We start from the raw sequence: 26,148 nt of genomic DNA, 5'->3' as shown, positions 1-26,148 counted from the left end.
CGATTTCGAATTGATCGAATTTGAAGGAACCGTCTACCAAAACTTAACCCAGTTTTCGACATTACGTATTGATCGATAGCGATTATCAAGTGTTTTTTACTTACCAAAGCGTAACGATTCATCACGATCGCGGGAAAACCGTTGAGTTGATATATCGTCGCAACAGTGAAAGCCGGCAGAGTCTCATTTTCAACTAAAAGGAGCCACTACGATTTCTCTCTCACACACGATATGAATAGATATAAGGCAATATTAAAGTTCACACGTAAAGCTACCCGGTACGATACATACCTGTACATAAACTATAGACACGAAGCTAGGGTAGGTGATAAAGGCCGCAGGATGTTGGTAACCGGAGGAAAAAGGATGGTGGAAGCTCGCGCATGCGCATCGTTAACGTGCTTAAGTACACACGCGGAGCACGACACACGATGGTTTCGTGCATATAACGTTGCGCGTATATTTGGACGGTGCACAAGATTTTAGTATGCAGAACAGGGTGCCTTTAATGCTGAAATATCGCTGCGAACACCGCAGCATCGTCTTCTCATCTTTCCAGCCGCCAAAATTTCATGGCCTTTTACGACACTGCTATGTACTTTAACCGAAATCTGCGCCCCATCGAGCACGCCAACTCAACGGTACGTGACATGAAACACATATATCAATGATATTTCACTAACTTGCTACGATACGATCTCCCGTTTTTTTTTTCAAAATATGTCACTTTTGCGAAAGAATTTCTTCTGATAAATCATATTTTCTCTGCTATATGCATTAGCGCCGCGAACAAACCTTTTCATACATCGATAGCCGAAAGAAATATAATAAATGACGATTTTGATACATCGAACGACGATGAATATATGTATAAATATGTGTATGTACACGCGCGCGCGCGCGCACACACACACATCGAAAGTAAAAAGTACCGGAGTCTGTTTTTTCGAATCACAGCAATGAATAAGTATGACAATGTAGACTTCAAGAAATTGACCGAGTGTTGCCAGCTGCCAGCTGCCAGCTCTGTATTAAAGGAATCTCTGCGTTTCTGCTCTTAATCCCCTTTCAGCGACAGCCAGCTTGTTTTTCCAAGCATCCGCTTCCAGATGCTTTACCGAACTCCCTCGCTTCTTGTTTTCGCCGTTGTTTTGTCTCCTGGCAGCATGCAACGGTTGATTCACGCCTGGATGAACACCTACGAATTTTAACCCCCTCCACCTTCTCCGCCCATCGACCTTTTCATCCAAACCAGTTTATCTCTTTTCTCTTTTTCTTTCTGTTGTCCTAACGTTTCTCTAGTGATTGACGAGGCTGCGTCAATCGTATTCGTATCGTTCGCTTCACAACACGAGCATTGTATTTATTCGCCATAAGGAAATATTAAAGATGGGATCATAGGTCAAGGCCGCGTGATGCAACATGCATTTATTGTATTTATTGATGATAACTCTTACCGATGCAATATTTGGACAACCGTTTTTTCTCCGCAAAGTAAAGAAATCTCTGAAACAAAGTCTATCAAAGTGATCGAGAAACTTGAAACAGCCGATAAAGAACGGACCAAAGTTCAGCCGATTTCTTGGAATTTTCATTAAAGAGCAAATCGTTTCTCCCTCCTTCCGCTTACTAAACCTCGACAACTTTCTTTTTTCTTTCATTAACGGCACGTCGAGCTCCTCTGCAATTTCCTTAGATAGACAATAAGCACGGTTGAGAAAAAGAAAGACGAAACTAGAGGCGGTGCAGGAAGAGTCGCTGCCGCCTTTCATAAAATCCAATTTAAGAACTGCTTCTGATCCCCGTCGTTCGTCCTTATTCCACAGTAATAGAGAGCCACCGAGACCTCTTCTTTATACACTTGCAAGTAAACTGCAGTTAATATGACGGTTATTACTTTGTATCCTCACACTGGTGTCGTACAACTTTGCTATGTATATCGATGAAATATCCGTTACAGACATAATGTAAAATCGATTAAAACATCGTTATTTCAGGATCTTCTATCTATATGTACACTCGTATATATACCAATGATTCATGCTTTTAAAGTGATACCCGTTTTTCTTCTTTTGTAGACTCGTTCGTATAAAATATCCTTGAAACTCTCAAGTTATCGTATACATTTTATTAGTATCTTTTCTACACGTTAATGTTTTATCAGGTATGTAACTTTCATTGTAAACAGTGGCAAATGAACGCATTGTATCTTGCCAAAGTCTTTACGTATGATTACAAGGCTCTACGTCATTTATAATATTACGATAATCAGTCCACAAACGAGCCTCTTTGAAACATACGATTCCACCACCTCGAGAATACTGTGTATCCTAAACAAAGAAATATCTTCAACGTTTTATAACTGTAAACGTTTCTAAAAAAAGAAAGATATACTTACGGCTCTATTGATATCACCGATGCAAACCCAGCGATTAGCGGACTTTTTGGTGTCTGTAATAGCCCATTTTGAATGGTCCTGACTACTGGCAAAATTCACATTCGCTACGTCGAATTCGAAGCTTTTAACATTGTAGATTCTGAATAATTGACGAATTCTTGTAACAAAGAAGAATGACAGAGAATGACAAAACAGAGATTAAAAAACGATACTACATACTTTCTACGGGTACAAATTGAGGGTAACTTGCCTCGACCATTCAACCATGACTGAACATATAAATCTGTCTGCAATTGTGGCGCTACAAAATCTCCGTATAAATCTGAACAGAATTTAAAGTTATATAGTATAAATATATCTTCTAAGATAGTGAAATGCAATTTAACGAGCATAATTTTTACTTACCTTTACCCCATTTTCCATCCTTAGCAAACGAAATGAATTCAATCATTCTTAGAGATCTTATTACAGCTTTATGGTTGTAGGGAGGAGTTTTGATATGTTTCTGATTGATCGCATTTTTCAATACTGGGTACTGTTTACCGAGTATATCAGGAATATTTTTCGCGTACACTGCTATTTCGTTGTAGATTAATTGTTCTCCAATAATATCGAACTGATCACTGCCAAGGGAAATACATAAAAAACTTTGTCCGTAAAACGTTCCACTTACCGGATAACTGTATTTCCCATCGGCAGTAATATTTTCCCTTTTTAACCGTCGAGTTTGCACACCACTTTTAGGAACTGGAGGGAAATTTGGAACGCTGTGAATTAACCAGAAGCCTTGGTCACTATTTGCCATCACTACACCCTTTGTGTGACCAAAGCTCCAGGCATAAGAAGAATTTGGTGGACTATCGTTATATAAACTCCATATGCTTTCATTCTTGTTATCCTACAATAATAAAACATCATAGTGTTCACTTTTTTTTTTCTTTTAGTAATCCGTCATAATTGCTGTTATCGTGAGATGAGAACGCAATTAAAGTCGTTAATTAATGTTTGCTAAATGCTTACCTGATTGTAAAGCGGCGCTAATGTAATTCCAGGGATGGAATTATTCGAACCGATGGGCCTAGAAGACACTTGCCAACCAGTTTCAATAGTTGCATTCGTTATGTACAGATAGGCAATTCCTTCTCTAATCAGGGGATTACTACTTGTATGAACTTTTGGTAACTTATAAAGCACGTACCTAAAATAATAGCATTATTTTCAGTTTACGTCAAAATCGGTTTCTGATTATCATCTTCATACGATGTCCTTATTACTACTCGGATGCAGTAATTTATGTAAAACTAATTGCGCGGGAAGTGATTTGAGAATAAAGCGCTTATATATTTACCAATCCACCGGTACATCTTTTTCATCTTTACATTGTAATTTATTGTATCGGGCGCCACATATAACGTTACTCGCGATTATTAACGTAGTTGCGTAAAATATAACTTTCATGTTCTCGATCTTCTGCCGGAATAAAACAAATAATTACAGAAATAAAACGATTCTCTTTAAAATCCAATTCGAGAAAAGGAAAGATAATGTAGCATTTCATACACTTTTGGTTCAGATCAGTTAATATTTTCAGGATAAGTAGCTACTTTAATACGTAACACAAGTATTGTAACATTACGAATATCAATAACAAGTACTACATAGATAAGATAATTATGATACAGCAGTATGAATAAAACACCATCCGAATTTATATCTATTTATGTGAAAATATATAATCCCCAATAAGTATATAATAATCCCCAAAAAGTATAAAAAAAAGAGATTAGTTTAATAATTTTCTACATGAATATGTGTATTTTGCATGTGCTTTATATTTTTTAATTTACAATAGAAAGAAAGAAGTAGTCTATGTATTTTTTTATGTAAACCGTTTCAGTAAACTTACTTGTTTCATTGTAAATGGTATTTCATGCACGCGACCTAAATGGAAAGTTGTACGAAAATAGCGCGGCATGAAACGTGTTGAAGGTTTTACTCATGAAACAGAGTCATAGTAAAATATATGCTATGATAACAACGTACAATATCGTTCAAGTACATTGACGAAATTAAGGTATTTTAAATCTTCATTCTTTTCCTACGTTCTTTTCTTTCTCTCTTCCTTAATAAAACATATAATATTTATAATTTTTATGGTGATAAATAGAATATACAATGATTCCCATTATGTATATACATATATACACATGTATACATAATACATATTATGTTAGACATATTATACGCGATGAATGATTTATTAGATATATTTACCGTGATCTGCCGTTTTGTGTAAGTACAGTACAATATCACTCAACAGCTTTCAAGCGAAGACGTGTTGTCATTACATCGACGATTCAACACACTGCACTAGCATTGGAAGTAACTATATATATAAGAATATGTCAAGAACGATGAATGAAACATCACTTTACGTCATTGGAGTTTGTTTACCCTATTGGCTCATTGGTCAGGACTTTCTTTTTCAAACGATATATTCATTACATTTATAACAATGAATAAGATTCCTAAAATAAATGTTTGTTATTGTCGTACTTATGTATATGTATAAAATTAGTATATGATAATATGTATCGATTATTTAATAATTCGATTATTTAAACAACCCACATTACCATCGTAAAGTAACATATTACAATTTTTATAATTTTCTTGTTAAATAATGTATCTAAGTTTCTTATATATACTATGTGTATCAGAACAATAAATTATAATTCAGTTTTAATTAATTTTGGATATATTACATTTATGATATTGTTACAAACGAATGTAAAAAGATATTACATTTTAGTAAACAAGTAATTAGATTTTATAAAAATTGATCAACTTTAACAATTCGGAATGTAACGTTTACTTACACTTTACACAAACACTTAACTCCACCTATGGTTGGATACATAAAACAAACATTGCAACGAAAATAATATGATCGACTGCAGTGAAGTAGCAATATGGCGATCATAAGTTGCAGCGAGCCGAACGTCATAATACTATAATGAGAAAACAAGGCACATTGTGTGAAGTAATAACCGTATATTAAAGTTACAATTCCGCCAAATGCTTTCTTAGCAATGACACTGCCAATAAACCATTTTAAGCGGCATCGCAGATTCCGTTGAGATATCTTTTAAGAACCGACAAGGAACACAATAATGAATTCCTTTATAGAACTAGTTACAGAATGTTCTTAACACTGACAGAAGAACGAAGAAACAATTTATAAATTCTTCGTCGGATGGAGGTATACTTTCAAAAGTATTAATTACTTCAATAACATATGATCCATAATGTCTTTCATCCTAATATAATACTGCGAGTTTTATCTATTAAAATTGCACTCTTAGATATGATATTTTTTTTTTTCATTTGTTAAGTTATATCCATATAAACTGTTATCTTTAACCATATTTTTATATCTTTACAGTTTCCCAGCGTAAGAAAATACATTAATAAAGTCCTTATGGCCTAATGCACTATAGATCGAAAGAATCCAAATCATAAATTTTTAATATTTTGTATTAAAAACCAAAAGAAAATGAGCCGAATAGAGAGCAGTCCAGATAATGGAAGTGGTTGGCATGAATGTGTTAAATGGTTAACAAGATGCGGAGCTTTGAGAGCAGATCATAAAGCAAATTGGCCAGAGGCTACTGCTGTTGATTTAGCATATACCCTAAGAGATGGTGTATTGATATGTAATCTTTTAAATACAGTGGATCCCGGTTGTATAGACATGAAAGATGTAAATCAAAAACCGCAAATGGCACAATTTTTGTGCTTAAGAAATATAAAAGTATTTCTATCTGCATGTTCAACTACATTTGGCTTATCTGATTCTGAACTTTTTGAACCTTCTATGTTATTTGATCTATCAGATTTCCTTCGTGTATTACGTACCTTATCAGCTTTATCAAACTGTCCTCGTTTGAGACGTAAGGGTATACCGTAAGTAATTTATTATTACATAATCTCTTCTATGCATAGATTATATTATTTTTTTATGTAAATAAATATTTGTTACAGAGGCTTTTCTATAGGTCATGGTAGATCGCAAGAAGATATTTATAAGGATTTACAAAGTGCTGGTGCAGGGTAAGCATTCAAACTTGTCAATGAAATTCCTTGATTTATAAATATATTTACAACTAAAATACGCAAACAATATATTTTGCTTAAAGATAGAAAGTTTATAGAATTATCGTAAAAATTGATATATCAAAAAATATCTATATTATTTATAATTTATGTCAATGGGTTTAGTCCCACAACAGGAGTGGGGACATTTACCATGAAACCTAAGAGTATGGATGTAGATGAATCCCAAGTATATCAGGAATTACTCTGTTTCTCGAGTAATTCTCAACACGACTGGCCTTCCACAGAGAAGGTATCTGTCGTTTGCAACTTAAATGTTTGTTTTGCAATAAAAGTACCAAACATCACTGTATTCCATTTCTAAGAGAAGACAGTCGAGCATTTGCTTATTTGATGTATAAATAAATATTATTTACGCGTACAAATGTCTATAGCAAAATTATCTCAGTACAGTGATACTGGCACTATTCTGAACTTTATTCTGCATTTGCTCTGAAAATTGATGTGCTAACTATATTTAGTATTAGTAACGAGTTGCTACAAATAGTTTAAGTTCGCAAGAAATTTTATTTTTTTCATGCATGAATAGTGCATGGCTGTTCATATTTTTATGCTAAAGCCGTGAAGACGAAGGTCGTCGCAGAAGATTTAGAAGGCGAGAAGGCGACGAGACAGGTGGAGGAGGCGACAATGAAGATCCAGTTGGGGAGGAAGATGGATATGGAGCATACTGCAGCCATGCTCAAAGTGAAGAAATCTACCAGGACCTTTGTAGTCTACACTTGCCACCTCCTCCATCTGTTGTACAGGTCGTTAAATATTTGTGTTCCTTACATGTATGCGATCATCAAAAATTCATCTCAGTGGCATTTTAAAATTGTAAATCATAACATTAATAATTGATTTTGTTACGTTTTATACTATTCTATATCCCACATTGTTCCTATAAAAAAGAACTTTCTATCGATCTTTGTGAAACAGGATGGTGCAATCTCTGGAGGTGAAAAAAGGGACTATGTAATTCAAGAACTTGTTGAAACGGAACGAAATTATTCGGATGTCCTTAACAGTTTACTTAAACATTTCGCTAGACCTCTTTCCTCATTACTACGACCTGAAGATTCTGCACGTATTTTTTTTGGCATAAAGGAACTAGCAGAAATTCATGCCGGCTTTCATAGTCAACTTCGGAAAGCAAGGACTGGCGCTGCGTTAGCGCAGGTTTTTCTCGATTGGCGAGAAAAATTCCTTATTTACGGCGATTACTGCGCAAACCTTACTCTTGCCCAAAACACGTTGCAAGAAGCATGTGCGCGTTATGAATTAGTTAATCAAGAAGTTATTGTATGTCTTAAAACATCTGTCTTTAATATATATGATATCCTATGTGTCTTGTTCTTAATGAAAGTGGTAATTGCAGAGATGTCAACAAGAAGCAAATAATGGCAAATTCAAATTGCGAGATATTTTATCTGTCCCGATGCAAAGAGTATTGAAGTATCACCTATTACTCGATAAACTAGTAGAAGAAACTCCTTGCGACTGGCTGGAAGATAGGCGTCAGCTTGGGAAAGCTAGGGAAGTTATGGTTGATATAGCACAATATATTAATGAAGTAAAACGTGACTCAGATACATTGGACATTATAAGAGATATTCAGGCATCGATAATCGATTGGGATGTTCCAGAAGATGCACAATTAAAGGATTTTGGACGATTACTTAGGGACGGAGAGCTTAAGGTAATAATTTCGTAATAATAATGTACGAAATTCTAAATGTCAACAAGACGTTACAATTATATTCTAGGTAAAAGCTCACGGTGACCAACGGGTAAAAGCTCGTTACGCATTTATTTTCGAACAAGTAGTGTTGATTTGTAAAGCAGGTAGAGGAGAGCAATATTGCTATCGTGAAACCTTACGTCTCGATGATTATCGATTAGAAGATCATACAGGAAGACGAACCCTTGGCAGAGATTCTCGATGGTCCTATCAATGGTTGTTGGTCCATAAACAAGAATATACTGCATACACTTTGTATGCAAGAACGGAAGAACAAAAGCAAATGTGGATCAAGGCATTGCAAGATGCAATGGATAATGTTAATCCTGCTGCGTGTCGCAATACGAATCATAAATTTAAACTTACAACATTTGACACTCCACGTAGTTGCCAGCGATGTGGCAAATTTCTAAAGGGTCGAATTTTTCAGGTAAAACTTTATTAATTGAAAGTTATTAAATATTGTAACATCGGTTTTCTCATAAATTGTTCATTCGAAATAGGGCTATCGATGTGAAGTCTGCCGCTACGCTGTACACAAACAATGTATTGCACATTCGGGTCGGTGTATGCCAGTGCCTCCCCCACCTCCGCCTCCACCACCTCTACCATGTGAACGCGCTCTCTCGGTGAAATTATGGTTTGTAGGAGAAATGGGACGTGACACAGCATCAAATAAATTAGAACCTCGTGAAGATGGTACCTATATGCTGCGAGTACGGCCTGCTGGACAACCACGTTTGAAACACGAAACCAATTACGCTCTTAGTATCAAGTATGAGCTTCACATACATATTACCTTGCATAAGTGTCAATCTTTTTAAAAATATTAATCTAATATTATAGGGCAGACGGAGCGGTAAAACATATAAGGGTATTTAAACGTGATGTTGATGGTGCTGATGTATATTATCTCAGTGAATCTCGTTTCTTCAAAAGTGTAGTTGAACTTGTTGAATATTATGAGCGAGCATCGTTATCAGAAAATTTTGAAAAATTAGATCAACGCTTGTTATGGCCGTATAGACGTGTCTTGGCTAAAGCATTATTTGATTTCCGCGGAGGAGAACGGAATCAGCTGAGCCTACGGCGGGGTTGCAGAGTTGTAGTATTGAGCAAGGAAGGTGATGCTAAAGGTTGGTGGAAGGGAAAGATTGGAGATCAGGTAGGCTTTTTTCCAAAGGAATATGTTGAAGAAGAATAGCCATAAATTATACTACTTAGATATTCCCTTCATATGATAGCACGACGATAAAAAATGTTTTACATCGTGCGATCATAATATTTTATTAAAACATGCCTCAATGGAGAACAAAAAGAAAAAATAAACTGATATAACGCATTTTTACATTATATAAAACATAGAAAAATTTATCCTCACACATTAGTATCATTATAAAAATACAATTTATTTTGTTCTCTTTACTTGAGGTTGTGCTGTATCACAATCATATAAATAGAAAGTACATGTTCGTAAACGGCAACCGAGCGCATAAAAAGAAATATATATTTAGCTACTTGTATAGATCAAAAGAATTATAATTATTTTTCGGTATAATATGACAGTACGAATAAAGTTTCAAGAAGTCATAAAGATTAAAGTTGTCTATCTATTCTTGTATATTAGAATCATACAAAAGAAGAACACTTCGCCAAATGTTTATACTTCTGGACAGCTTTCTCCTTTATGACTATATTTTAAAGTCAATTGTCAAGACTCAATTGTATATACTGTAATTCTGTACTGTTAATGATAAAAATTTTAGCTATTTCTTAAATATAAGCATACATATACATAAATATATAAATAATCGCAACGTGATTATTGTAACAAATTAATTGTACTATTTTTTTAATTGTTACACAACTTTTCTGATTGTGCCAATAAGAATAATCAATAAAATTTAGATCTTACAGAAATGTTAACATAAAAAAGAGGTAATACTTATATACATATATCTAAAATTCTATTTTAGTCTTTTTATTAGCGTATACAATAGCAGCCACTTTTTGTTCTAGTCTTTTACAGCCTTTAGTTGCATAAATATTATGTGGAGGAGGTCCAAAGACCACATATGATAATCCTTCTTCTATCATGTCACTAGTAGGATATACTCCTCTGTTTAAAAAAGCTTTTTCTAAACACTTTTTCACATGTACTTCTTCGAGCGGTAAAAATGGCACATAATGGTCTATTACACTAGAGTCTATTGTATCACTATGATAGAAACCACCTTTTTCATTGAATGCTCCAATACTTATTAAATTTTCAAAATCTTGAAGCTTAGTTGTTCTCCTCTGTTTGCCTTCCCCCCAAAGTGTTAATAAACGCTGAGTAATGCGCGAACTACCTGTATTGGATAAAAATATGTAAATTGCTTTCCTTGTATTTATAGAAATGCTTGCAAGTCTCCATGATTTAACCCATGCATTGTAATCCAAAAATGGTACAAGAACATTTAGTAAACCTTCTGGCATTTTATCCACTTCATCAAATACAAACATTGATCTTTCACACTTTTGTAAACTATTAATAATAATTGTATATAATTCTTCCTGTGTAATATAAAATAGTATATCATATTCAATTTAAAGTTGAAAAGTAACCGTTTAATAATAGTTGAAATATACCTTATATTCATTTACTTTTTCCTGAAGAGGAAAGTCATTACGACCATTAAAAAAATGATAAAATTTGCTTTGGTCCCCATTTTTATAAAGAACCTTAGCAATCAATTGACTTATGTAAGTTTTGCCAGTTCCTGGTGGACCATGAAAACTCATAGTCAAAGCTTTGGGAGGATTAGATGCAGTTAGATGTCCATATAAGGCATTTATTATTACACGATGAGCAATTTCTTGTCCAAAAAGCTCTTTATTAAGAATATCATCTAATTCTAAAATCATCACATATATCCAGTTAATCTGATTATGTACGTACATATAACCTTCAAAACCTTTATCCTACTTAATATACATACTGTCAATGTCAGAAGAAATATATTCGGTCGTACAACATTCTACAAAATTGCATTGTACATTTTGTATTATTTTACTGACTTTATTGAACCCAGATGATAACACTGACATAACCGAAAATTCACATTTCACACAAACAGTTAATAAATTAATAACAATAAATACAGGCAAAATGCCGGCAAAATTCATCGTATATTATTATTTAATTAATTGTATAGTTAAAATTAATCGTATTCCGTAAAATTTAAACATCACTTGCCAACGCTAAAATAAAATATCAAGAATTATTTATCATGATATCAATTTACATAAAAATATTCGTTCGTATTCCATCAACAGAACTGCATTCAATATAAACACTAGCATTCTAAAAAATGCTTTATGGTGTAGTTATAACCTATAATCATTAATTTAGATACTTACATAACTGAAATCGGTGATTTCCTATTGGTTCAACTTCAAAGTGTGAGGTTTTGGATTATTAATTGAGAACTGATATAAAAGATAACCATATAAATATTTAAATAGAATTAAATCAATTTATGTTTTATATCTAAATATAATTCTTTATATTATTACATCGATAAATACTTTTAACTTATAGGATACAATTAGTTATTACAATAAGCTATGAATGTTAAAATCTTGTAAATAATATTACATAGTATCTAACATTCGTTAAATACCCAATTTACGTAAAAGCACGTATCCTTATATTGTTAAAGTAATATTTATAGTTTTTAATACGTTATTTAAAATTAAATAGGAATAATAAAAAAAAATAACCTAGATAACCCTGACAACCTTGAAAAAATAAATAATTTTACAGATCTCTTTAGCAGTCAATAGGGTCAATATTACTATTATGAGTATACGAATCACTGATCATAGAATTCAGACTGTAGCAACAGTCGTAGCTAACGCATAAGCCGCGGAATAAAATTTTTGCGTGATTTGTATTTTTTAAACAGAGCTTAGCCTATTGAACACTGTAAATAATACATCATTTACTACATATCAATATCTTATTCATTCTTTTCAGTAATATTTATATAATACTTACATATTTACTTTAAAATATTGTCCACTGCAGAAGAAAAAATATGGCGTCCGAAAATAGCACTGTTGATACCGGTTATACCAAATTTTACACGCGGGAAGAAGTCGCTAAGCATAATAAAAGTAAAGATCTGTGGTTTATTATTCACAATAAAGTTTACAATGTGTCTCAATTTAGAAATGTAATTATATACTTTATATGTATTTCTTTTATAACTGACATTTTTTAATAGAACTGCATATAAAAATAATTATTTTATATTTTAAATTCAAGCATCCTGGTGGAAAAGAAGTTCTTTTGGAACAAGGTGGTCAAGATTGTACAGAAGCATTTGAAGATATTGGTCATTCAAGTGATGCAAGAGAATTAATGGAGGTATTCAAAATTGGAGAATTGGTAGAAGTATGTATAAAGTTTAATAATTTTATGTCTTTCTTATCAATTTCTACTTTTTCTACCAATAACAATAATTAAGGAATAACAAATTGTTAATTTTAGGAGGAAAGAACACAGGGAAGCAATGATGTAACTGATGTGTCTGATGTAGATAATTCTAGGTATATTTTTTCATATATTAGTATTATACATAGATATATATATTACTAACCAAAGTATTACAGGTACACAATTTTATTATTAACATCTTTCCTATATTGATGTTGTATTTATTATCGGTCATCGTCATTTATATTGATTGGATAGCACAATTAAAAATCTGAATATATTATAAAATTATACTTATAGCAATATGTTTTATTTTGATATATAGTCACCATATGATTGTATCATATGTAAGTGATTGTGCTATTCAAACTCATAAAATTATCAGAATTCAAAATGCATGATATGCAAATAGTCAGTACAGCATCGTGATGTGATCATTGTCAGTTGCAGTGGTTCTTGGCGATCGTGGCTGATTCCAATTGCCCTTGGAGTACTGGCGACTCTTGTCTATCGTTACTTTATTAAAGCACACTGAATCATTCCTGATATTGATTTTTTTTGTAATGTGTATTATACATAAACGAATGTTATAAATAATTAATCAAAGAATACTATGTATATTGCACATAACTACAGTCTTGTTTTATGACATGAAATTGCACGCACAAGCTGGCCTAGCATAAAAACATTTAGAAAACAAAAATTCATTTGTTATATTTACATAAACACACGCATACACACACATATATACATAAACACACGCGCGCGTGTTTCATACCCATGTAATAATACGAATTATATTAACTGCAAGTACAAAAATAAAATAATTTTATTTACGTACTGGTACAGAAGTTCCTCTGAAACAAAGGAACAAGAGTTGGCTCTAGATCAATATTTTAAAAACACATTGAGTGCAGTTACCATTCTGATTGTATACATAAAGATATTTAAACTTAGTTAAAGAATATATGAGCAAATTAAGAATTATTTAAAAAAAAATATTCAAACAATATTTAGAAGAATTCTTAAAGTTGCATTTGTCAAAAACATATTTAAAATTAGTTTACATGTATAATCGATGCAATATTTTCTAATATTAGGAGAATGAAATTGTTAAGTTTTCTATTGTAAAATTATATATATTATAAAATATGTTCTATTATATTTCCAATATTGTATTTAATAATTTAATAATCCATTATCTCAAATATATATATATATATATATATATATATATATATCTTCTTATTAAAATCACTTGAATATAATAAAAGCATGACTTTTATACTATAATTACTTACTATAATTTGTTAAAACGCAAATATGGTCTTCAGTTGTAACGTAGAGCTACTTAGTCAATAATATTGAAATTTACAGTCTCACTATTACTACTTATAACATTATTTCACACATTTGCCTGTGATCAGTATTATTCTTATAATTGCATAAAAAGTAAAGGTGTACATTAAACATATCTATATCTTCCTTACTTATTTTCTCTGTATCATTTATCACTTTATCAATTTATTTTATATGACAAACTGCATACTTCTATTTATATAATTACACGTAGACGTGGATAAAAATTTTCAAATATTTACCATCCATTGAAACTGGCAACATGCCTAATAGTGGAATGATAGGAAAACAGAAAGTATTCAATGTATGAAAAAATAAATTAATAGATATCTAATAGAAGTCGAAAGAGGGAAAAACGATATCGAGCGAATTTGAGCGCCGACGCTAGGCGCTCGTACTACTATCTTCCTTTCCTTGTCGCTCTTTCAATTTCCCCTTCCCGATCTCGTGCCTGTTCGTTCTTTGGCGGGTATGTCTCCCTCTGCCGAACATCCAGTTCATCGTGAGAGGTGGATTGGTGCAAATCGTGTTGGAAATAGTCGGAATATTATAATCACATAGAAGGCATACGCAAATTCGCATTGAATCGGTTGATATCATCAACGACATTCGAATTCGGAAATACTCGATTCGAATAAAAGAGAACCGTAGCGTTCGAACAAATTATTATTGTTCGAAATCCGAAGCGGAAAGAAGGGCGTACGTAAAAGTCGCCCGTTGAAACGAGAACTAGAAATTTGCGAGCGAATTTAGCGCAGGAAAGAAGCAGACGGCGGGTCGAAGACAGCTGTATAGGGCAGAGACAGTGGTTGCTTCGAAAAGTCGGCGTGGTGTCATGAGAGGCGGTCTCACAGTCCGCCCTTCTTATCGGTCCCTCTTAGAGTCATGCATGTCGCGCCCTTCAAACGAGGTGAGCGACATTTTTCCTCATTTGCAATTATTATTCTTCATCGTGTCTTAATGCTGAACCTTTTATGGAGAGAGCAGCCATTTATTCGTAATTGATAAAATTCGCGCGCTTTTTTACCCTCATCAGGTTGCTCATTCATAAACGCGACTTCCATTCTTGGAAAAGCTTTCTCATTGGCATCGATGAACTGTACAAAGCGCGTCATTATGCGAATGGTATTTGATTTTCATGAAATTAAAGAAATTGATAGGTCCATAAAGAATGATTAGATCACAAAGCCTAAACACATTCGCAATACGACATATACTCAAATAAAAACCGACAGATTTTATTATCTTTAAACCGGTAAATAAATTAGAACGGAAATTTATTCCGAATTAATTGTTTAATAAAAGGCTATAGATCAGCTTATAATCGGTATCGTGTTGATAAAATGTTTTGGTAATTCATCGATTAAATAAAACCTGTTGGTACGTATTTGTGTTAGTTATAGGACCAGAAAACACGTGTGTGCCAAGATGTACCGCGATTTATATTTCGCGAAGCCAATTATGTTTCTCTTTTGTATATATTCTATAACACGATAACGACGAGCAAAACTTCATATTACGTTACAGAGCGCGATATCTTATATTTTTATAATTTAGCAAAAAATATGTAATATGTAAAGAGACAAGAAAAGAAAGTCGCATTATTTATAATTGATAAAAATCTCATTTTTTATTTCCTGCAATTTTACATTTATCGATATCAAAGGAAACAATTCTAATTGGGTTAGTGGGTTAAAACAGAATGCTAGAAAATCCATATAACATTTAAGATATATTAAAAAACTACGTGTTTCAAATCCTTTCATTGCGATCTTAATTATTTACAATCGATCATAATTGGCATAAGCGATTTAGCGAACTGTTTCACAATAAGATAAAGAGAAACGATAATATCGCGTTTAATGAAGTACGAACGATAAGGTCAAAGAAAAAGTGCGGGACATTAATACAGTGAATAAATTTAACAGCCAAATTGCACGAAGAATTGCATCATTCCATGAAACAAGGAACCCGAATATGCGTGGGGTGTATTCGAAATTCGTACGAGACTCCAAGAATATCTCTGCTCTTCTATTTAAACTTATCAAGAGCAATAGCAAATTAATTTAAAGTATTCTTTGACATTCCATTTATATATATATATGTACGATATACGCGCTCACCTTTCTTTTTGTTTATTTTTATTTTACAAGAAGGAATCAAATTTCCAGGTTCACCCAGATGTTAAATCTAGCCCATAGGTGTATTTTAAGACACTTTGCGCAAGTGGTTTTTCGTTTCCGTTGCAAATAGAAATTTATCATTTACCAGGATATGCTACTAGTATATGTTTTGGCGTTAATGAAACGGTCAATAAATGTACGCGATAATTTTTAAGTAACGAGACGGATATGGGAAGTTATTTTTTTAACTGGAGAAATTGCGCAACGTTATATTCTCGGAAGGTATAAACTTTTATGGATGATCGATCATTATATATCATCCGATATCGATCTTGATATCGTGCGAGAGTCTCGGGATTATTTTTAACATTTCACGATGAATACGCGTTGGTCGCGATGTGGCTACAAATAGACGAACAACGACTTCTTAACGAATCGCTGAACGAACAGACAACGAGAAGTAAGTACTCTACGACGCGTATTCCGTTTAAGCCAATTGTAGTTTCTATGCAAACCAATGCGTCTTGCTTGTCTTTGTGGTGTTCAGTTACTATCTGGGTTAGGTGGTACGTGTTCTAAGCGGTGTTGATTTTATCGTAAGAACCTTGCTATTCTAAACGCTACTACGGTTATTAGAAGTTCGTTCCTGATCTTTTAACAATCGAACACGTCACACGCAAAATGCACCGAGTAAGATAATTACATCTTGAATCAGAGACTTCTGTTGCTATCTTTCGATTCCGTTTATATACAAACCGTTTTTTCAGAGTAGACGTTTTTTGTGAAGCAACAGAGTTAAAAGTCGTCTTCCCTGCAAGTAAAGTTACAGACAATAAGAAATATAACGATCGATAAAATGAAACGAAAACCATTGACTAATGTCATACGACTGTAAATCAGCAGTTTTACACGAACAATTTTGCGATTTGACGTTAAGAGTAAATTGAATATTCTCCATCATTATTTACGTAACACGGAGAATGACCAAGTATTTACATTTAAATATAGCAAAACATAGCACACTTTGTCGTGTCGCTACAATTTTGAGCCCGGTGAACCGATTAAAATTACGTATATATGTAGGTTGATGAAAATGGTTGAAAAAAGAAAATTTATTTCGATAGCTCGTCGAATGGATCACTACGAATAAAGAATCGTCGACTGTATGGAATTTGATACAATTATTGAACGGCGTAAAATGCATTACACATTGATACGACGTTCAGCCTAGTAAATGCAACTAGAGTATATGTTTTGAATTCAGCTCGATTCTAACATCTTCTTGGTTTTTTTTTCAGAGGTATGTAGTTTATAATAGCTCTTTAATAATTGTTTTCTATTTATATCTTCATTTTTTATTGATTCATTTTATAATCAGTTCGACCTTCAGTCGTAGACGAAATCTTCTTTCATACAAGATGTCGCACAGAGATCGGTTTCTTTCGCACGAACGATCAATTAAACGCAATTGGATCATTACGACAGTTTATCACAATAGGCATTAACACGGTTTAGAAGCATACATAGTATACATATGTATCAGTAGCAGTAAATGAACGTCTTGACGTAGACAATAAAAATATAACAGAAAGTATAATTTAAATTAAAAAATTAAAAGGTTCTCTTTATGAATTGATTTCACACGTTGAACGATAGGTGGGGAGACTATGGTAGACTTTGCGTAGAAGCATGAGCGCATCATATTGCAAATATCCGTGTTAACATATCGTCTTACCGATTCGACGAATTTTATTAACTCATTTGTAATTCGTCATTGGTCATGCATAATATTCATTGGTAATTATCCTCCTCTAGTGACATTCTTCCTCTTCGGTCGTTAAAAACTGTGAAATTTGTTATCTCTTTACACAAAACAATTATAATATCGTTTAATCGGTAATACTCGTTGATAGAGCGTATAATAATGTTGTATCTCCATTTTTATATCATATATTTATTTTCTTTCATATTTTTACATAACGCTTTATAAAATAACGCACGCGCGCATCTCTTGTCATATTGCGTCATTTTTTTGGTATATTATCGTTAACTAAACCAGGATAGCTTAGACACAAATCTTTTACAAGACTTTTTATTGCAGTTTAAACATAGCTACGATACGTTCAACTGCGCTTTCCATCGCATCAACGAACCTTATTTAATCAAATGTTGATAGTATTTCACACTCGATGTTGTACTCGGTTATATTAAAAGAATTGCACGGCTACACGGTTAAACGATATGTTACCATTTAGAAATATAAACGGTCAGCAGTTTTTGTAAACGTCTCCGTTATAAAGCTATTCAAAGCGCTCACCGATAAAGAAAGTGCAAACTAAACTATAATTAAAATGATACGTCTCGTGAATTTTATAAAATTCATTTAATCAACTTTTCGATCTTTTTTATACATTTAAACGAATAAAGAAGTTAGAGAAAAAGAAAGAGAAGGTGAAATATTTCCAGTATTACGTACATGGATTTCTGATATATTAAAGATATCCGATATTTCAAAGTACGTAGTACGTTATTTAAATCTGATATACTGATAAACTGTTAACGTAGATGCGTTAACAGGAAAATCAATAATTTATTCAAAGGTCACCTTGAAGATGAAACCACGAACGTCTCGCGTAGTACGAGGTTCGGTCGAAAGAATGCAATACACCTAATACCCATGGTCACGCGCTCGATAAAATAAATGTTTTAAACTTCTCTATTTTCAAAAACATTTACCACCGGTTCGTATTCAGTATCGACGCTATTATTGATAATTTTGATTATCAATGTACACGATATAGGCTGGCGTAGGAAAAGATCGATAGCAAGCAATCTATTAAAAAAACGATTAACAAACTCGGTATCGAGTTCGTTCGATAACATTACCAATATTTCCGGTATCGGTCGAGCTAATAGCCGCGTAAAAATTCCGAAAAACGGATTTATATTTCACGGCCTATTGTACGGTGAAATATGTATAAAGAAGGCAGACCGATCCTAGCCACGAGAAATCTTTGGCGTCTGGCCAAACGAACTATTACGGTAGCAACAACATCTCGACTGTAATAATATAATAATGTACGTCACATGACGATATAAGTATAAATTCAACGATTTGTCACTTTTTAGATCGTCGCGGTTCTCCGAAGTATGCTAATATCTTTCATTAGTCGCGCGAGGAAAACTGTTCGATAGTTGCGTTTTTTGAAATACACGTATTCACGTGTATTTTCACGTCATTTTCACGTTATTTTCACGTTATTTTCACGTTATTTTCACGTGTTTATTTCGTAAATCGTTTTACAGTGACTTTAACGACAATTCGTTTGTACGCAATTTAAACGAAATTATTGGCAACCTTTTTTGTTCACGTTTATTACAATGTGTGGAGTGGACGTAAAAAGCTGGACGTTAACGTTCAAACCATCTTTATAAATGTCAATTAATGACAGAGCAAAGTCGTATATCTTTGCGAAAAATTGTACCATTTGCAAGGTCGAGGAGCTGGTTGAAATTGTCGATAATAAAGCTTGATGAATTATGTACGAAGGTAACCGTACGATTCATTTCTCTGAACCTTCAATTCGATTGACGGTATACACCTATAACATAACGTAGTAATGTCATATAGCAATATCGAATGATGTTTGAAAAATCAATTTGTTCGATGTAAGGATAAGAATGATTCTTAGTAAGCGAAATAATACGAATGATTTCAGTTACCGTGGGACATGATCCACAGACAAGTAACGGGAACCAATCGCAACAGCAGTTACAAAGCGGTGGATGGAATGGAATTCCTGAAACGACGTTGGTCTCTCGATCGATCAGAAACAACGGCAACAGCAATGGCTGGAACCCAATTACGTCTCCGTTCCAACATCAACAGGAACAACAACAGCTACACGAACGGAAACAGAAAGAAGTTAAATCTGGGGATTTGGGAGATGATGAAGACGGTGGTGGAGGGGGTGGAGGGCTGGAGGGGGCGGACCCAGAGGAGAACAACTCTGTTCACCTCAAGAGACGGGTGGGACTCGTCAGTGGGGTGGCTCTAATCGTTGGTACCATGATAGGTAGAGCAATCTATACGATTTCAGTAAAATCTTATACGGTTAATTAGAAATAGTACAATCTCAAATTCTTCTTCTTCTTCTTCTTCTTCGTCGTCGTCGAATTACGAAACGATAGGTTCTGGGATATTCGTTTCGCCGTCAGGGCTTTTGGTTCGAACCGGCAGTATCGGAATCAGCTTCCTCGTATGGACGGCCTGCGGCATGTTGAGTCTGTGCGGTGCGTTAGCATACGCCGAGCTGGGTACGATGAATACGAGCAGCGGCGCCGAGTACGCTTACTTTATGGACGCATTCGGTGCACCACCTGCTTTCCTCTTCTCGTGGGTTTCCACTTTGGTCTTAAAACCATCTCAGATGGCGATAATCTGTTTGTCATTCGCGCAGTACGCGGTTGAAGCCTTTGCGGCCGACTGCGATCCACCCGAGGAAGTAGTCAAACTCGTTGCACTCCTGGCGATCATACTTATACTGTTAGTGAACTGTTACAGCGTTAATCTAGCCACAGGTGTACAAAACGCGTTTACCGCAGCAAAATTGATCGCCATACTCGTTGTAATTGCCGGTGGCTCTTATAAGTTGATACAGGGTAATACGCAGCATCTGAAAGGCGCTTTCGATACCGTGGACGGTAGTACCGTTAATATAGGCAGATTAGCCACAGCTTTTTATACTGGTTTGTGGGCGTACGATGGATGGAATAATCTCAATTATGTCACCGAAGAAATAAAAAATCCTTCCAAAAATCTACCACGGTCCATTATGATTGGTATACCCCTCGTTACGCTATGTTACGCATTGATAAATGTCTCCTACCTGGCCGTGATGTCACCCTCGGAGATGATCGAAAGCGAAGCTGTTGCAGTGGTAAGACAATTTTTAATGTTATCCTTCATCATAGACGTCAAGTATTAAAATAGAGAGTCAGCTTGAAATTCAATTAGTAATTCGTATTTGTAATGATTTTGTATAAAGAAATGTGATCTAATATTTTGCAGACTTTTGGAAATCGAATTCTTGGCGTTATGGCATGGCTTATGCCACTTTCGGTTGCGATTAGCACGTTCGGTTCCGCAAACGGCACTCTTTTTGCAGCGGGTAGACTTTGCTTTGCCGCGTCTCGAGAGGGCCATCTACTTGACTGTCTCAGTTATGTTCACGTACGACGCTTTACTCCTGCACCAGGACTTATCTTCCATTCCCTCGTTGCAGGTACCCTTTACGCAAATTTCACATTCAATTACATTCGTATACCTATTTTACTAAGTACTCGATAAAATATCTCCTCATCGATTAGGAGCAATGGTGCTATCCGGAAACATTGATTCCTTGATCGACTTTTTCTCGTTCACTGCTTGGATCTTTTATGGTGGAGCAATGCTAGCTCTATTAGTGATGCGAAGGACCAGACCGAATCATCCACGACCATATAAATGCCCGCTGATAATACCTGTTCTCGTACTTGGAATCTCTGCGTACCTGATTGTAGCGCCAATCATTGATAACCCTCAAATTGAATACCTGTATGCGGCTGGATTCATATTAGCGGGCATGCTTGTCTACCTCCCGTTTGTTAAATACGGATACGTGCCCAAATTTATGGGTAAGATCATTAAAGAAAGTTAATCGAACAAATTAACGCAAGATAAAGAAACTCTATTGCATTATTTATTCTGTTTGCAGAAGGTGTGAATGCCTTTCTTCAGATGTTACTCGAAGTCGCACCAACGGCCGCAGCGTTTGATTGATTTCGATCAGATGCAGAAGTGTGATTTTTTAAATGCCAAATCATTCCACTGTGGCATAGCGAACATGATATGAATGTCTATTTTAAATATGAATAGATAAAGATATGTAACCTCTTATCGAAGCTTAAGGCTGGCCCGAATGAATTCACAAATATATAAAAATATTATTTTATTACTTGTTACTCATATATAATATACAGTACATGAAACACATTATTGTTAGATAATTAGTTAACGTTGTAACTATTGAACAGAGCAACTAAAAGTATTTTAAATGTTTATGGTTAAAATTTTATTTTTGATTTTTACCCACTGTTTTCTTACTTACTTTTCCATAAACATTCAGTAAACCATCAGAACCGCGCTTCCACCGCGCTTTTTTATTTTTATGATTTAATAGACTTCTTTCAAGACCTGATGCATGCGTCGTGTCATTTTGCCGTGTTTCCTTCTCAACTTTTTTCTCACGTTGTAATATCTTATAATTAATACCTTTCTTTTTGGGAGGTTTTGCTCCTAAACTTATAGCGAGTGCTATTCCCGCTTCTTTTGCTTTTTCTCCTTTAAAACCAGACATACCAAACTTCATAACCTCGTATCTGACACGTTTCATTTCTAGTTCCTGTTTTCTTCTTTCATCATTTTCATTCCTCTCGTTTTTTGTTACGTCGAATTTAGAACCTTCTACGTCATTGTTTTCTTTACTTTCAATAGTTTTTACCTTTTTCTTTGGTTTTTCATAATTTACCGATACAAATTCCTTCACGACGTCCTTTTTTATTTTTGATACTCTCGTTGGAATAAAATCTTCCATTATAAAATACTAAAAACGCAGTTATTGTTATTATCAGTTTATATTATTTGTTTCACCTAAATATATGTATATTTACCTACTATGAAATTAAAATTCGAAATTAAAATTCTTTTGAATACACAATTATCCTTTACTCACTGCTAAAATAATAAATACCAATTTATTGCAAATTTAATAAATTCTCTCGTTGTTTTATTGTTGCTTTATTATTTGTTATTTGGACATATATAATCATTATAACAATTAATTTCTAATTGATCAAACAGTAATTTTTTGCAATATTATACATGTGTACTTCACGTCTTTCATCGTATTTCACATAACCTCAAATATTATCGTTACAACGTAATACTAAATAAGATACAACATACTTACGCAGATATTAATTATCATATATGTACAGTATAAAAACGATTATAGACATCTATGATGGAAGAATATCTACCTATTAATGTACGTTTGGCAGTAAATAGAGTCGATTTAAATATAATAAAGAATGAAGACGTACAACCTCGAATATATACACCAGGAGAGGAGATTTCTAGTCAGCCTGACTTCTTAAGGTAAATACTTTAAATTTTATTAATGTAAGAAGGAAAGAAAAAGATTCATTTACCATATTAATTTTGTTAGAGGACATGGAACATACGTGGATGATGAAAACACATTACGCGCATCTGTAGCTGGCGTTTTAGAAAAAGTAAATAAACTTATTTCAATAAGACCTTTGAAAGCACGTTATCAGGGTGAAATAGGAGATGTAGTTGTTGGTCGTATAACCGAGGTACAACAGAGGCGATGGAAAGTCGACACAAATTCCAAACTTGATTCTGTATTATTGCTGTCTAGTGTTAATTTACCTGGTGGTGAATTGGTACGATATAATAATATAATTTCTCATATAGTTTACGTATGTTAAATTGTTTATAAGTTTCAAGGTAATGATATCTTGTATATAATTTGTAGAGGAGAAGATCTGCAGAAGATGAACAAACTATGAGAAGATATCTCCAGGAAGGAGATTTAATTTGTGCAGAAGTACAAAGTACTTTTGTAGATGGTTCGCTCTCATTGCACACTAGGGTCTTAAAGTATGGTAAATTGTCTCAGGGTATAATGTTGAAAGTATCACCGGCTCTTATAAAAAGAAAGAAAACTCATTTTCATAATTTGGCAAATGGTGCAAGTCTGATATTAGGAAATAATGGTTATATATGGATTGGAGCTAGTAAGAAAGATACTGATAGATCAGAAGGTGGTTTCACGCAGGATTTGTCAAGGATTCCTCAAGCGAACCGCGAAGTTTGTGCAAGATTGCGTAATTGTATTTTAATCTTAGCACAATGTAATGTCCAACTTACAGATACATCTGTTACATACGCTTATGAAGAATCTATGAGATATAAAGTAAATCAATTGCTGGAACCAGAGGTAATAATTGATGTGTCGCTACTAACTCATCAAAGACTAACACAACAATAATATTTTGTTCCGATCTTGTACAGATAAGTACATAGACAAATGAAAAAAGTTTATACCTTATCATAAATTTTTTATGTAAAATAAAGCAATAAGAAAATTTAAAAGGTTAAACTTTATTTATTTTATTTCCTTATATCAAATTATGTGGTATCAGGTACTATTAAATGATATTTGATGTTGATAATGCTATATTATTAGTATACAAATAGTAATGCAAATATTATAAACAGAACACTGTAGTGTAATTAAAATGAAGTGCACGCGCGGCACATATATTACAACAGTTTTATAACTTACTGCAGCGTTAAAGAGACTCGAAAAATAATATATAATGTAATCGCACATTGCTAATGCGATTATTGATTAAACAAATAACATAGGCGCAAGAGGTTACATCAAAGGAACATGGATGCATGTTTTACTGCATTTGATAAAGATGGAGACGGATATTTGTCGATTACGGAATTTGAATTCATTTGTCGTGCACTATTTCGTAATGATCGTGGGAAAATTTATAACGTTGATGAAAATCAATTGAAGGAAATGTATTCTATATTTGATTTGAACGGAGATGGAAAAATTGACAGAGAAGAATTTGAGGTATTTATACATTTGTAAATATTATATTGTTGAAATGATTATCAAGTCATTTAGTTTATGTTATCTTAGATATGCTGGAATCGATGGATTAAAACATGCACTCGTCCAAAAAGCGCCTTTTTAATTGTGGATGTACAAAACGATTTCATAACAGGTTCTCTAAATATTAAGCAATGTGCTGCCCAGCATGATGGTTCAGAAGTAATTGAACCAATTAATCGTTTATTAGAAATTGTACAATTTGATGCAGTGTTTTATTCTCTTGATTGGCACCCTATGGATCACGTATCTTTTATTGATAATTTACATCTAAGGTAATTAATCTAGATCGATTTTGATTTTATGTTAATAGATTTGTGTTTCTAACGTAATTTATAAATTGAATATTTTATCTTTTTTACAGAGATGTTGACCCTAGTAGCGGAATCTCAAAAGAAGCAGCACAAGTTTATGATACTATAACATTTAGAGGTCCACCATTGTTAAAGCAACGTCTTTGGCCGCGTCATTGCATTCAAGACTCTTGGGGTGCTGAACTTCATAAAGATCTGAAAATCGTAGACAATGCAATTAAAATATACAAAGGAACTAATCCAGAAGTAGACTCATATTCCGTTTTTTGGGATAATAAAAAGATGATGGAAACAAGCCTATCTTCACAATTACAAGAAAAGGGCGCGACAGACATATATATCTGTGGATTGGCCTATGATGTTTGCGTCGGGGCTACTGCAGTAGATGCACTTACAAACGGTTATCGGACTATTCTCATCGATGACTGTAGTCGTGGAGTAGACCTTGTTGACATTGAAAAAACTAAAGCTACTGTTATAGCTGATAATGGCGTAATTGTAAATTCAAGTCAAGTGAAAGCAATGGTCGAAGGAAAAGATCGCCGACCAGAACTTGGATATAAATTAGCTTTAGAAATTAAACGAAAATTGAATTTTGTAGATGATGATAATCAATAATTTTATTTTCTTATGTAAATTGTTAATTAGTATGAAAGCTTGTGAAACGAATATTAGATAAATTAATGCAATATTTTATATCAGAGATTTTGCTTCTTTGAGAATCATATTTATCTATAAAATGCTTGAGAATAAATTATTTTCTGCATTAAATATCAATGTTACGTTTCTTCTCTTATAAACTACATACTTCTACCT

At 33.7% G+C, this 26,148-nt stretch overlaps 7 protein-coding genes and 1 long non-coding RNA gene across 22 annotated transcripts; 5 read left to right on the top strand and 3 right to left on the bottom strand.

Moving 5' to 3' along the window:
- Window positions 1-2,113: 2,113 nt before the first annotated feature.
- On the bottom strand, window positions 2,114-5,377 carry LOC100651072 (plancitoxin-1). Of its 3 annotated transcripts, XM_020868446.2 has the most exons (9): window positions 5,278-5,377; window positions 4,673-4,926; window positions 4,305-4,520; window positions 3,747-3,868; window positions 3,419-3,596; window positions 2,804-3,296; window positions 2,618-2,720; window positions 2,399-2,537; window positions 2,114-2,330 (listed from the first exon to the last, which is right to left on the bottom strand). In XM_020868446.2, the coding sequence occupies exons 3-9, from the start codon at window positions 4,371-4,373 to the stop codon at window positions 2,223-2,225; spliced, it is 1,212 nt and encodes a 403-aa protein (XP_020724105.2). In that variant the 5' UTR covers window positions 4,374-4,520; window positions 4,673-4,926; window positions 5,278-5,377; the 3' UTR covers window positions 2,114-2,222. The 3 variants fall into 3 exon arrangements, with proteins under 3 accessions (XP_020724105.2, XP_020724106.1, XP_020724107.1); XM_020868447.2 differs by lacking the exon at window positions 4,305-4,520; XM_020868448.2 differs by lacking the exon at window positions 4,305-4,520 and having other exon boundaries at window positions 3,747-3,865.
- Window positions 5,372-10,136, top strand: LOC100650719 (protein vav). Of its 2 annotated transcripts, none has more exons than XM_012320852.3 (9): window positions 5,372-5,660; window positions 5,844-6,364; window positions 6,443-6,511; window positions 6,680-6,806; window positions 7,496-7,858; window positions 7,935-8,255; window positions 8,323-8,727; window positions 8,801-9,072; window positions 9,144-10,136. In XM_012320852.3, the coding sequence occupies exons 2-9, from the start codon at window positions 5,955-5,957 to the stop codon at window positions 9,499-9,501; spliced, it is 2,325 nt and encodes a 774-aa protein (XP_012176242.1). In that variant the 5' UTR covers window positions 5,372-5,660; window positions 5,844-5,954; the 3' UTR covers window positions 9,502-10,136. The 2 variants fall into 2 exon arrangements, with proteins under 2 accessions (XP_012176242.1, XP_012176241.1); XM_012320851.3 differs by lacking the exon at window positions 6,680-6,806 and adding an exon at window positions 7,134-7,323 and having other exon boundaries at window positions 5,373-5,660.
- A 106-nt stretch (window positions 10,137-10,242) lies between these two features.
- On the bottom strand, window positions 10,243-11,968 carry LOC100651193 (torsin-1A). 3 transcript variants are annotated; one of them, XM_048404047.1, is made up of 5 exons: window positions 11,700-11,968; window positions 11,279-11,540; window positions 10,929-11,194; window positions 10,766-10,853; window positions 10,243-10,648 (listed from the first exon to the last, which is right to left on the bottom strand). In XM_048404047.1, the coding sequence occupies exons 2-5, from the start codon at window positions 11,463-11,465 to the stop codon at window positions 10,257-10,259; spliced, it is 933 nt and encodes a 310-aa protein (XP_048260004.1). In that variant the 5' UTR covers window positions 11,466-11,540; window positions 11,700-11,968; the 3' UTR covers window positions 10,243-10,256. The 3 variants fall into 3 exon arrangements, with proteins under 3 accessions (XP_048260004.1, XP_012176250.1, XP_048260003.1); XM_012320860.3 differs by having other exon boundaries at window positions 10,243-10,853; window positions 11,700-11,967; XM_048404046.1 differs by lacking the exon at window positions 11,700-11,968 and having other exon boundaries at window positions 10,243-10,853; window positions 11,279-11,696.
- LOC100651437 (cytochrome b5) lies at window positions 11,723-14,254 on the top strand. 4 transcript variants are annotated; one of them, XM_012320856.3, is made up of 5 exons: window positions 11,723-11,741; window positions 12,370-12,517; window positions 12,610-12,738; window positions 12,835-12,893; window positions 13,225-14,254. In XM_012320856.3, the coding sequence occupies exons 2-5, from the start codon at window positions 12,380-12,382 to the stop codon at window positions 13,313-13,315; spliced, it is 417 nt and encodes a 138-aa protein (XP_012176246.1). In that variant the 5' UTR covers window positions 11,723-11,741; window positions 12,370-12,379; the 3' UTR covers window positions 13,316-14,254. The 4 variants fall into 4 exon arrangements, with proteins under 4 accessions (XP_012176246.1, XP_012176247.1, XP_012176245.1 ...); XM_012320857.3 differs by lacking the exon at window positions 11,723-11,741 and adding an exon at window positions 11,868-11,981; XM_012320855.3 differs by lacking the exon at window positions 11,723-11,741 and adding an exon at window positions 12,087-12,267.
- Window positions 14,255-14,628: 374 nt separating this feature from the next.
- On the top strand, window positions 14,629-22,362 carry LOC100650955 (b(0,+)-type amino acid transporter 1). 4 transcript variants are annotated; one of them, XM_012320870.3, is made up of 7 exons: window positions 17,387-17,562; window positions 19,569-19,812; window positions 19,982-20,338; window positions 20,454-21,202; window positions 21,334-21,547; window positions 21,633-21,938; window positions 22,019-22,362. In XM_012320870.3, exons 2-7 carry the CDS (start codon window positions 19,803-19,805, stop codon window positions 22,081-22,083), a joined length of 1,701 nt encoding a protein of 566 aa, XP_012176260.1. In that variant the 5' UTR covers window positions 17,387-17,562; window positions 19,569-19,802; the 3' UTR covers window positions 22,084-22,362. The 4 variants fall into 4 exon arrangements, with proteins under 4 accessions (XP_012176256.1, XP_012176255.1, XP_012176260.1 ...); XM_012320866.3 differs by lacking the exons at window positions 17,387-17,562; window positions 19,569-19,812 and adding an exon at window positions 14,629-15,049; XM_012320865.3 differs by lacking the exons at window positions 17,387-17,562; window positions 19,569-19,812 and adding an exon at window positions 16,304-16,722.
- On the top strand, window positions 16,729-17,315 carry LOC125384664. The gene is made up of 2 exons (XR_007223302.1): window positions 16,729-16,952; window positions 17,030-17,315. It is a non-coding gene; the product is annotated as an uncharacterized LOC125384664 (long non-coding RNA).
- LOC100651556 (uncharacterized protein C1orf131 homolog) lies at window positions 22,238-23,413 on the bottom strand. Of its 4 annotated transcripts, none has more exons than XM_048404050.1 (3): window positions 23,273-23,412; window positions 22,974-23,037; window positions 22,238-22,906 (listed from the first exon to the last, which is right to left on the bottom strand). In XM_048404050.1, exon 3 carries the CDS (start codon window positions 22,895-22,897, stop codon window positions 22,376-22,378), a length of 522 nt encoding a protein of 173 aa, XP_048260007.1. In that variant the 5' UTR covers window positions 22,898-22,906; window positions 22,974-23,037; window positions 23,273-23,412; the 3' UTR covers window positions 22,238-22,375. The 4 variants fall into 4 exon arrangements, with proteins under 4 accessions (XP_048260007.1, XP_048260008.1, XP_048260006.1 ...); XM_048404051.1 differs by having other exon boundaries at window positions 22,978-23,037; XM_048404049.1 differs by lacking the exon at window positions 22,974-23,037 and having other exon boundaries at window positions 23,273-23,413.
- LOC100650841 lies at window positions 23,324-26,103 on the top strand. Its single transcript, XM_012320862.3, has 6 exons — window positions 23,324-23,460; window positions 23,531-23,771; window positions 23,864-24,315; window positions 24,769-24,979; window positions 25,049-25,293; window positions 25,383-26,103. The coding sequence occupies exons 1-6, from the start codon at window positions 23,324-23,326 to the stop codon at window positions 25,948-25,950; spliced, it is 1,854 nt and encodes a 617-aa protein (XP_012176252.2). The 3' UTR covers window positions 25,951-26,103.
- Window positions 26,104-26,148: the final 45 nt, after the last annotated feature.

The sequence above is a fragment of the Bombus terrestris genome, chromosome 3 (assembly GCF_910591885.1).
Source record: "Bombus terrestris chromosome 3, iyBomTerr1.2, whole genome shotgun sequence".
Taxonomy (NCBI): Eukaryota; Metazoa; Arthropoda; class Insecta; order Hymenoptera; family Apidae; genus Bombus; species Bombus terrestris.
The sequence above is the reverse complement of the archived record's forward strand: the minus strand, read 5'-3'. Positions and strand labels throughout refer to the sequence as shown.

What these genes read in the sequence shown, in the direction of transcription:
- LOC100651072 (XM_020868446.2), bottom strand. Translation starts at nt 4,373, where the DNA reads ATGCCGCGCTATTTTCGTACAACTTTCCATTTAGGTCGCGTGCATGAA. An exon ending in GGATGGAAAATGGGGTAAAG is followed by an intron (nt 2,721 to 2,803) that starts GTAAGTAAAAAT and finishes AATTCTGTTCAG; the next exon opens with ATTTATACGGAGATTTTGTA. An exon ending in TCAATTTGTACCCGTAGAAA is followed by an intron (nt 2,538 to 2,617) that starts GTATGTAGTATC and finishes TCAATTATTCAG; the next exon opens with AATCTACAATGTTAAAAGCT.
- LOC100650719 (XM_012320851.3), top strand. Translation starts at nt 5,955, where the DNA reads ATGAGCCGAATAGAGAGCAGTCCAGATAATGGAAGTGGTTGGCATGAA. An exon ending in TTGAGACGTAAGGGTATACC is followed by an intron (nt 6,365 to 6,442) that starts GTAAGTAATTTA and finishes TATTTGTTACAG; the next exon opens with AGGCTTTTCTATAGGTCATG. An exon ending in TTACAAAGTGCTGGTGCAGG is followed by an intron (nt 6,512 to 7,133) that starts GTAAGCATTCAA and finishes TTTATGCTAAAG; the next exon opens with CCGTGAAGACGAAGGTCGTC.
- LOC100651193 (XM_012320860.3), bottom strand. Translation starts at nt 11,465, where the DNA reads ATGAATTTTGCCGGCATTTTGCCTGTATTTATTGTTATTAATTTATTA. An exon ending in TATTTCTTCTGACATTGACA is followed by an intron (nt 11,195 to 11,278) that starts GTATGTATATTA and finishes TGATGATTTTAG; the next exon opens with AATTAGATGATATTCTTAAT. An exon ending in AAAAAGTAAATGAATATAAG is followed by an intron (nt 10,854 to 10,928) that starts GTATATTTCAAC and finishes TATATTACACAG; the next exon opens with GAAGAATTATATACAATTAT.
- LOC100651437 (XM_012320856.3), top strand. Translation starts at nt 12,380, where the DNA reads ATGGCGTCCGAAAATAGCACTGTTGATACCGGTTATACCAAATTTTAC. An exon ending in ATGTGTCTCAATTTAGAAAT is followed by an intron (nt 12,518 to 12,609) that starts GTAATTATATAC and finishes TTTAAATTCAAG; the next exon opens with CATCCTGGTGGAAAAGAAGT. An exon ending in TCTGATGTAGATAATTCTAG is followed by an intron (nt 12,894 to 13,224) that starts GTATATTTTTTC and finishes GATCATTGTCAG; the next exon opens with TTGCAGTGGTTCTTGGCGAT.
- LOC100650955 (XM_012320865.3), top strand. Translation starts at nt 16,659, where the DNA reads ATGTGGCTACAAATAGACGAACAACGACTTCTTAACGAATCGCTGAAC. An exon ending in CTTCCATTCCCTCGTTGCAG is followed by an intron (nt 21,548 to 21,632) that starts GTACCCTTTACG and finishes CTCATCGATTAG; the next exon opens with GAGCAATGGTGCTATCCGGA. An exon ending in ATACGTGCCCAAATTTATGG is followed by an intron (nt 21,939 to 22,018) that starts GTAAGATCATTA and finishes TTCTGTTTGCAG; the next exon opens with AAGGTGTGAATGCCTTTCTT.
- LOC100650841 (XM_012320862.3), top strand. Translation starts at nt 23,324, where the DNA reads ATGATGGAAGAATATCTACCTATTAATGTACGTTTGGCAGTAAATAGA. An exon ending in AGATATAAAGTAAATCAATT is followed by an intron (nt 24,316 to 24,768) that starts GCTGGAACCAGA and finishes TAGGCGCAAGAG; the next exon opens with GTTACATCAAAGGAACATGG. An exon ending in TTGACAGAGAAGAATTTGAG is followed by an intron (nt 24,980 to 25,048) that starts GTATTTATACAT and finishes ATGTTATCTTAG; the next exon opens with ATATGCTGGAATCGATGGAT.